This window comes from Salvelinus sp. IW2-2015, unplaced genomic scaffold (assembly GCF_002910315.2).
Source record: "Salvelinus sp. IW2-2015 unplaced genomic scaffold, ASM291031v2 Un_scaffold1899, whole genome shotgun sequence".
NCBI lineage: Eukaryota > Metazoa > Chordata > Actinopteri > Salmoniformes > Salmonidae > Salvelinus > Salvelinus sp. IW2-2015.
In genome coordinates, this window is record NW_019943260.1 from 139134 (window position 1) to 149309 (window position 10176).

General features: G+C 42.7%; 1 protein-coding gene across 1 annotated transcript in view; it reads left to right on the forward strand.

The window, feature by feature from the left end:
• Nucleotides 1–8281, forward strand: part of LOC112072351 (neuromedin-K receptor) — a 26471-nt gene extending 18190 nt beyond the window's left edge. Inside the window, exons 3-6 of the mRNA XM_070439762.1 lie at nucleotides 291–313; nucleotides 1559–1767; nucleotides 6243–6439; nucleotides 6679–8281. Coding sequence (XP_070295863.1) covers nucleotides 291–313; nucleotides 1559–1767; nucleotides 6243–6439; nucleotides 6679–6994 — 745 coding nt within the window. The 3' untranslated portion in view covers nucleotides 6995–8281. The remainder of the gene's footprint in view (nucleotides 1–290; nucleotides 314–1558; nucleotides 1768–6242; nucleotides 6440–6678) is intronic.
• The last annotated feature ends 1895 nt before the right edge of the window (nucleotides 8282–10176 follow it).

Genomic DNA, 10176 nt, shown 5'->3' on the forward strand with positions numbered 1-10176 from the left:
GAGGGAGCACGCAATTGGCATGCTGACTGCAGGAATGTCCACCAGAGCTGTTGCCAGATAATTAAATGTTAATTTCTCATAAGCCACCTCCAACATTGTTTTAGAGAATTTGGCAGTACGTCCCACAGGCCTCACAACCGCAGACCATGTGCAACCATACCAGTCCAGGACCTCCACATCCTGCTTCTTCACCTACGGGATTGTCTGAGACCAGCCACCTGGACAGCTGATGAAACTGTGAGTTTACACAACTGAAGAATTTCTGTATAAACTGTGAGAAACCGTCTCAGGGAAACTCATCTGCGTGCTCGTCGTCCTCATCAGGGTCTTGACTTGACTGCGACGTCCTAACTGACTTCAGTGGGCAAATGCTCACCTTCGATGGCCACTGGCACGCTGGAGAAGTGTGCTCTTCACGCATTAATCAGTTCTCAACTGCAGATGGAAGACAGTGTGTATGGCATGTCGGAGAGCAGTTTGCTGATGTCAATGATGTGAACAGAGTGCCCCATGGTGACGGTGTGGTTATGGTATGGGCAGGCATAAGCTACGGATAAAAGACAATTGCATTTTGTCGATGGCAATTTGAATGCACATAGATCCTGAAGGCCATTGTCYTGCCATTCCTCCTCTGCCATCACCTCATGTTTCAGCAGGATAATGCATGGCCCCATGTCCCAATGATGTGTACACAATTCTTTGAAGCTGAAAATGTCCCAGTTCTTCCATGGCCTGCATACTCACCAGACATGCCACCCATTGAGCATGTTTGGGAAGCTCTGGATTGACGTGCACGAGCGTGTTCCAGTTCCCACCAATATCCAGCAACTTCTCACAGTCATTGAAAATGAGTGGGACAACATTCCATAGGCCACAATCAACAGCCTGGTCAACTCTATGCAAAGGAGATGTGTCGCGCTGCATGAGGCAAATGGTGGCCACACCAGATACTGGTTACTTTTCTGATCCACGGCCCTGACGTTTTTTCAAGATATCTGTGACCACAGTTGCATATCTGTATTTCCAGTCATGTGAAATCCATAGAATAGGGCCTAATGAATTTATTTCAATTGAACACTTTCCTTATATGAACTGTAACTCAATAAAATCGTATAAATTGTTGCATGTTGCGTTTATATTGTTGTTCAGTGTGCTTTGAATAAACGCATCCTTGAATAATTGTTTGTATCAACTGGAATTAACTGAAAGTGTGTCAGATTGCCACATTGATTGCATACAGGTTCATATAAGGTGGTGAGTGTCCCGCTTCTGGAGAACTGGGTGGTGATTGGGTAATTGGAATGTCAGTCCGTATGAGTAGGGGAATTTCATACACACAGGATATCTAGCTAGCCTAGATAGATAGATAGATAGATAGATAGATAGATANGATAGATAGATAGATAGATAGATAGATAGATAGATAGATAGATAGATAGATAGATAGATAACAAGTGCAGACTAGTTAACGATGAGAGCAAACTAGACTAATGAATATAAATGTGAATTAGATTAAATATAATTTGCAGAATTACCATGTTTTCCATTACATTCACAGGAATGCTCTGCTTTTCCTTCCCGACAGCTATCTATTCTTCTATTCATCTGGTATACAGGTATCATATCATTGTGACGGTGCTGGTGTATGTGCTGCCCCTAGTGGTGATGGGTATCACCTACACCATTGTGGGCGTGACGCTGTGGGGAGGAGAGATCCCMGGGGAAGCATCAGATAACTACCACAGCCAGCTCACAGCCAAGAGGAAGGTAARGCAAAAATACAACTCCATTATACACATAACGTCCTTTGGTAAAGCATGTGTATTCCATTTGTAAACCAATGTGTCAACCATTAATTGAATGCAGTAGATTCAGCCATTCATTTTTAACTGGCATAGTCACGAGACGTCCCAATTGTCTTAGTTTCATTCACTCCAGTTCATTTGGTGTGAGAAGTASAATACTGTAGGCCTTTTAAAAATGCGGATGGGAAAATAATTTCTGCAAACAATACTAATAATAAACTGAATATGCGCTTCTGGTGGATTTMAGGGTTTTTCCGTGTTTGACCCAATACATTGTCATTACAATAATTGACGTAGCTATACCATTGAAATGAATAACTGACYCTGTACATGGCACAATGATCTCTCTGTATTCCCCACTGGATTTGGCTACCCATCAGGTAATCCAGCATTATGCAGGCAAACAACAGAGATTGGTCTCCTCTTTAGAGATGACAATYCATTCTATTAACTGGACACAGTGTATCTCATCATTGATCTTCGATTGGAGTCCAGGCTCCGTATGTATCAAGCGTCTCAGGGTAGGAGCGCTGATCTAGGATCAGGTTCCCRCTGTCCATGTTATCTCATTCATCGTGATCTAAAAAGCAAAACTGGTCATAAATCAGCACTTCTATTCGGGAGATGCTTGATATATATGGCCCCTGGTCCCCACAGTTATCCATAAGGATTCAGGTAATGTGAACCCGTATGACTAACATCTATTAGGCCAGATGTGGGTTTAACAGATGTGGGTCAGATTATAGAAAGGCAACGGCCAATCCGACAGGTCTAGATATGGGAATTATTGGGATTATTCCAGGACACCCTGTGAGTTAACCCAGACTGTATTTCAGGGTTGTTATTGTTTTATTCATGAGGATTACACTCAGATTACGGGGGATCAGCACACCTGGTTCTTTGTTTTGGACAGATAGCCGAGGCCATGAAACCGTAATCATTTACAGTGATTTATCCAGTGATGTAGCCTGTTATCCTGCCTGACATTTGACCTCGGCATCAGCACGTTTGGTGTTGTTACTTGCTCTTACCTTATTTCAGAACTGGTTCTCTTTTTGATTTTTTGATTTTTTGTTGTGAAATGCACCTCATATAAATTTGATTTAGTTTGAGCAACGCAGTGATGGAGGGTTAGTTAACCTTGCACTTGTACACAGTTCCAATTCCTCAGCGGGTTTGAATGGGCCACAAATACAGACTAGAAGTCATTTAGGATAAAAGCGTCTGCTAAATGACAGTATAATTTTTTTATTGGATTAGCCAATAAAGTCCCTGCCAAACRCTTTTTACCGTAGCTAGACGAGGGCTGAGAGAGGTTCATTAGGCTGATTGTCACCCATTGTCAAACCGTCAGGTCCTACTCGGTGGTTAGTTTAAAAGTAATTGTTAATGAGGTCAGCGATCTGTTCCCAGCCGGCTCAATTTACCCATGCTGTGACATCTTCAGCAGACCACCAGTGCTCTCGCGTCAACTACCTGTGACATGCTGTGTCATCCGTCATGGACACCCTTTCTCCTGCTTTATGTAGCTCCGAAGAGGATTCTACCAGACACCGTTTGCTCGTCATTAGACTCAGTGTCCCAGACACGCTGTACATACCAAAGAGATGACACGTCTTCATAAGCTTTATGCCACATTATTAATCATCCAGKAGATGCAGGTGGAGCTAGTTGATCCTTGATTATAAGATCCTAATTGTTATTGTTCATAAAACAAGGTAACTGACAGCTTGATTGATCACTTGATTATCKTTTTCTTGTTGGAGGTTAATGACTGAAGTTTGACCTGCGTTTCAATGTGATGCCTTGTCAAAGCTGTGAAACCACTTTAAAAAAGCRAAAGAATGTAAATGCTGATTTCATAACCCGAAGAGTGCTTTGGAATGTTTTCATACATGAAAACATTAACTATGAACCCTTCWAAAGAGCACCTTCAAATTCATTCACTTAGCCTAACTTGTTTAACCCKAACAGCTGTCGTCTAATGGTTTTTGCCTTTTTTGGAGTTGTGTTCATGTTTGCYCCAACAGACAATCACGACCAAATCATTCATCGTCAGATGCCCTCGTTGTTGTTCTCTACATGACTATCCTTAGTCTGTGARGAAGGCCTAACACCAGCTGTGAGTCTTCTCCACCAAAGTGAGATTGACTTCAGAGCTCCTACATCAAGGCTATTCAATTCCGACCTTAAGAGGCTGAAGTATACAGCTAGTAGTAGTTAAAAGGATAGTTCGGCCYAATAACAAAATGACATATTAGTTTCCTTYCCCTGTAAGCAGTCTATGCACAAGGTAAAAGAGCAATCCATGCTTTGGTTTTGTTTACATGGCCACTATCTCCAAATGCAAACTTATTTTGCATTCTTGGCCCATAACCAATGCAAGTCAATATTCCTGATGTTGGCATAAACATGACCAWGCCCAGAGACATACTGTAGTTAAATCTAAGTCTTTAGGATGTCTATATCTGTGGGATGTTATATCGGTATATAAAGCACTTTTCCACCATTTTAGTGCTTCGCATGCAACYCCACTGTACATTAGTTTCCCAGACACAGATTAAGCCTAGTGCTGGACTAWAAGGRATGCTCAATGGAGAATCTCAAAGGTTTAGCGAATGTAGGTTAKATCTAAAGAGTAAAGTGACAGAATAGAATCTATATGAAAGGCTTTGGGGAGTTTCTTTGAGCTCAGACTCTTTGACTGACAGACTGACCATTCATTGGAGATCACAATCACTAATGCTCTATGGCTGGCAGCCATCTTGTCACATGACATTATGAGCATAGTTCAGTTGATTAGACTATGGCTGAGTTTCAAACTCATAAAATACACACCCTCGTCCACTTGCCCTCGCCTTATGACCTTGGGGGAATCCCCGTCACCATCTTTGACATCGMTCCGAACGATTAGTTCGCAACGTAAGCCCCTCAGCCCTCGTTTTTGACCGAGTTTGCGAGTGTACAATTATGTTCACTTCAGGGCCATAATTCAATTCGCGATGATTGTACATCCGCTAAGAAAAGTCAGCCGAATCTTAAAAGCTCAACGTCAATATGGATGAGTCAACATTCAAGTGTAAGTAAAAACGAATGTATAAAGGTTAGAAATTGTGCTACTAATGCACATGACGGCACAAACACGGCTCGTAAAAGTAATMATGTTTTTGTTTGGTTAGCTTTTGGAAATTGTAGACATAAAACATTCTCCTTCTGCAGATGTTCCAGCTAGGCAGGCTAACGTTAGTTAGCTAATTAATTGGCTAGCTATCATACGGTAGGCGTATATTCATTATATAGTTAATAAAAGTAGACATGCAATCATAATTGACTGTAGCGCATATAATGCAACCATAGGCTGAAAACATAATCGMCGCGGGATGAATGAGTGACGAATTTCCGGGCYAGGGCGGTCCATTAAAAAATCATTCCTTCCTCCCTCGCCCCTTGTCCTGCAAGTGTATAGTCGTTATCAAAAGTGTCCACTTAATTTGAGGGCTGAGGGGATAGGGTGTGTCTTTTAAGTGTTCGGGATGCAGCCTATATCATGAGATGATCTACCGTACCTGCTATAGTGATGACACAGTAGTGACACAATAGTGAACACAACAGTGAGGATACATGGACAAAGATCTTCCTCGCTGACAAGACGGACAAAGTGCAGTTTGCATTGTTCAGGCGTGTCTGAGCTTTGATTTTCGTGTAGTCTAGTTTAAAGAGACAAAAGTCCAATTCTATCAGATGAAATTTGTCAGAACTCCTCCATACAAGGCAACAAAGTACAAACTTTTTGAGAACGCCGATCTGATTTCAAATTTCMAAATGCTCTGAGGWTTTTAAATGACACAATCAGTTCTTGGAATTCACAGGATCTTTGAAGTGAGTTGCTTCCTTCGTGATGGCTCTAGATTGTCAGGTTATGGAATACACTTAATTCTATTGTGGCTCTACCATCTCAAATGTATCACACCGTTGGACCATCAATGGTAGTCCTGACCATTTATGTGTTAATGAAGCAATTCTATTTTGAGGTTGTGTGAATGGCTCTTTTGAAAGGGGTMGTCATGATGAAAAAAGTATATCCTAAATTGCTGTGGCTTCTAGGACGGAATGAAAACGCCAACCTGATGATGAATCAATCATGGTGCRCACACTTGTGAGAATCTATTGAGCATCKCACATTCTGTCCATCTCAGAATCAGGCACTCTGTGAAACCTAACATGAAGTGGCTGACCAAATGTTGATTTTTGATCGAGCTACACAGAATAAAGACAATGTACTTTCTTTTTCCTCTTTCTCTCTCTCACTCCTATTTTCTTAATCTCTCCTCTTTCTCACATTGCTTTCTCCRCCTCCCTCTCTTCCACCCTGTCTCCCCCTTCTTCCCTGTCTCTCTATTCCTCCAATCCTCCCACTGTCCCCTTCCTAACCCCCAGGTGGTGAAGATGATGATCATTGTGGTGGTGACCTTCGCCCTCTGCTGGCTGCCGTACCACGTCTACTTCATCGTGACGGGCCTCAACAAGGCTCTGATGAGGTGGAAGTCCATCCAGCAGGTCTACCTGTCAGTGCTGTGGCTGGCCATGAGCTCCACCATGTACAACCCCATCATCTACTGCTGCCTCAACAGCAGGTAGGATCCAGCACCTGGGTACTGTTAAGAAGGCACCAAAGCATACGATAAAGATAAGCCTTACCCATAACTCATTTATATTTTCTGTTCTTTGTTCCTAGGTAATCCCTGGCTAGATGGATAAGACTAGATGAGAAAGCTACCAGTGTACCTTCTTTAGAATTCATAAGCCACCTCTCAAATGTTAAATATCTAACAATGCACTCATCTGTCTGGTTTGGGTTGTGGTTTGGATACAGGTTCCGGGCGGGCTTCAAGCGGGCGTTCTGTTGGTGRCCGTTCGTCCGGGTATCCAGCTATGACGAGCTGGAGTTGCGCGACAACACCACCCGCCACCGATCCGGCCACCAGGGCAGCATGTGCACCCTCTCCCGCGTGAACACTGGGACCAACAGCACCAACAATCGCCAACACAGCATCAAAAAGGCAGTCTCCAGCTGCCATGGCAATGCCAGTGTTAACGGAGATAACAATGGTAACCATGGCAACCAACCGGCGGTAGCCAAYTCCAACCTTTACAGTGACCCCGATGTGGCCGACGATCGGTTCTCCTGAGATGTTTACGATGACCACGACCACCTTCTAGAATGTTCACGAGTGGTTTGGAAAGTCGTTGTCAACATTTCGCCTTCCGAACTTCCCTCAAACATTCCAAGCAAGCCTTTACATTTTTATTTATTTCATGTCATTTATTTCAAGTATTTCATGTGAGTTTGTTGCAAACGCGGTTGTTCTGTATAAAGTATTTTCTGCTGGCTTGATGCAGTGAGATTCTTTCGATTTTATTTGTATTTTGCTTCGCTTTCGAAAGCATTTTGTTTCTGCCTTTTCTCATTTCCAAACCCCCCTCACGACACTGACTGGACATCTGGTAGGCTGCTGTCTCGACGYGCAGATTCGTGACATCTGGACTCAGCAATGAAGGCAGAGCTTACCAGTAGTTTACCAGTGTGGGCATGAATCTATTACTCAGGCAGGATCCCCTTGAAAGATTGTTAGGAGGGGTTGGTGGTTGGGCATATATATATAACACATAATAATGAAAAGGGAAGGTTGTTGCACACAGATTGTTTATTAATGTGTCTTTCTGTACCATAATCATACATCCTTTATCAGCTTGTCATCAGTTCTGCAGACTGATACCCCACAGATTGAAATAGCTGTGGACTGTATGTCCTGAAATTATATTATTTTTAGAGAGAGAGGCACCTGGGGCAAGATAGATTATTCAGTGTTTCTCTTTCAGCCTGCAATTTCCTGAGGATAAATGAGAATGATAGGATGTTCCATTTTGTTATTGAAATTTCTCTCATAAGCTGCTTTTATCGTTATAGGAATTGTACAGTGCCATTTCTTTTTTTAAATGTATGAGATATCTGTCTTATGTAAGCAGAGGATTGGTTTTTGCTTTTGTGATATACCGTGGTGTATACTTACTGTGGTTAAGGCAATTTTTAGCACTTTAATCATTGAGGGATAAACGCAGACAAAACACATGCACACACTCAGACCCACACACATGCACATGCAAAACACATGCACGCACACAGAGACACATTCAGCCATCAACATGAAAGTATTTCACGGAGACGTACTGTGCACTGTGTACTAAAACTAATCATCATGGGAAATAGTGCAGTATTAAAACACAATCTGAGAGCTTTTTTTGATAAAAAACCCACCCATCCATCTCTTTGATTCCATGAAGACCTTTAATCCAGAGCTCAGGGCTCTTACATAAACATGCCAGTACTCACTCTCCCTCTCTCTGATAAGCGTCTCATCACCTTATCACACACATTCGCACACACACGCATGCATGCARYCACYRYCGMMCGSWRGCARYCACACWCACWCYSACGYYCGKYCYCACACKCACSCYRGSGRGSYRYRACARACACACACACACTAATCCCAGTGAACGGATACTGCAGTTATTTATTGTGTAGTGGGATTATCACTGTAATGTGAATTGGCAATATAGGTCCTTCTGGCATAGTACTACAAAATACTGCAAGTTATTCCTGACATTTAATCGTAGTAAAAATTCCCTGTCTTAGGTCAGTTAGGATCACCATTTTATTTTAAGAATGTGAAATGTCAGAATAATAGTAGAGAGAATGATTTATTTCAGCTTTTATTTATTTAATCACATTCCCAGTGGGTCAGAAGTTTAAATACACTCAATTAGTATTTGGTAGCATTGCCTTTAAATTGTTTAACTTGGGTCAAATGTTTTGGGTAGCCTTCCACAAGCTTCCCACAATAAGTTGGGTGAATTTTGGCCCATTCCTCATGACAGAGCTGATGTTAAACTGACTCAGGTTTGTAGGCCTCTTGCTCGCACACAATTTTTTTGTTCTGCCCACCAATGTTCTATGGGATTGAGGTCAGGGCTTTGTGATGGCCACTCCAATACCTTGACTTTGTTGTCCTTAAGCCATTTTGCCACAACTTTGGAAGTATGCTTGGGGTCATTGACCATTTGAAGACTCATTTGTGACCAAGCTTTAACTTCCTGACTGATGTCTTGAGATGTTGCTTCAAAACATCCACATAATTTTCCTGCCTCATGATGCCATCTGTTTTGTGAAGTGCACCAGTCCCTCCTGCAGCAGAGCACCCCCACAACATGATACTGCCACTCCCGTGCTTCACGGTTGGGATGGTGTTCTTCGGCTTGCAAGCCTCCCCCTTTTTCCTCCAAACATAACAATGGTCATTATGGCCAAACAGTTCTATTTTTTGTTTCATCAGACCATAGGACATTTCTCCAAAAAGTACGATCTTTGTCCCCATGTGCAGTTGTGAACCGTAGTCAGTTTTTTTATGACGGTTTTGGAGCAGTGGCTTTTTCCTTGCTGAGCGGCCTTTCAGGTTATGTCGATATAGGACTCGTTTTACTATGGATATAGATACTTTTGTACCTTTTGTACAATGCCACAMATGTCTCAAGTATTGAGGGAGCATGCAATTGGCATGCTGACTGCAGGAATGTCCACTAGGGGTGTTTCCAGAGAATTCAATGTTCCTTTCGCTACCAAAAGCCACCTTAAAGGTCATTTTATGGAATTTGGCATCACAGAGGCTGGTGTATGGCGTTGTGTGGGCGAGCGGTTTGTTGACATCTGCAATCATCACCTCATGTTTCAACATGATAATGCATGGCCCCATGTCGCAAAGATCTGTACACAATTCCTGGAAGCTGAAAATGTCTCAGTTATTCCATGGCCTGCATATATTCACCAGATATGTCATCCATTATGTCATCCGTTGAGCATGTTTGTGATGCTCTGGATCGACGTGTACGACAGAGTGTTCCAGTTCCCGCCAATATTTAGCAACTTTGCACAGCCATTGAAGAGGAGTGGGACAACATTCCACAGGCCACAATCAACAGCCTGATCAACTCTATGTGAATGAGATGTTGCGCTGCATGAGGCAAATGGTGGTCACATCAGATACTGACTGTTTTTCTGATCCACGCCCCTACTTTGTTTTTGTACATTATATACACACAACCCCATAAAATTAGTGGATTCGGATTTCAACCACACCCGTTGCTAACAGGTGTTACCATCCAGCACACAGCCATCCAATCTCCATAGACAAACATTGGCAGTAGAATGGCCTTACTGAAGAGCTCAGTGACTTTCAACATGGCACCGTCACAGGATGCCACCTTTCCAACAAGTCACTTCGTCAAATMTCTGCCCTGCTAGAGCTGCCCCGGTCAA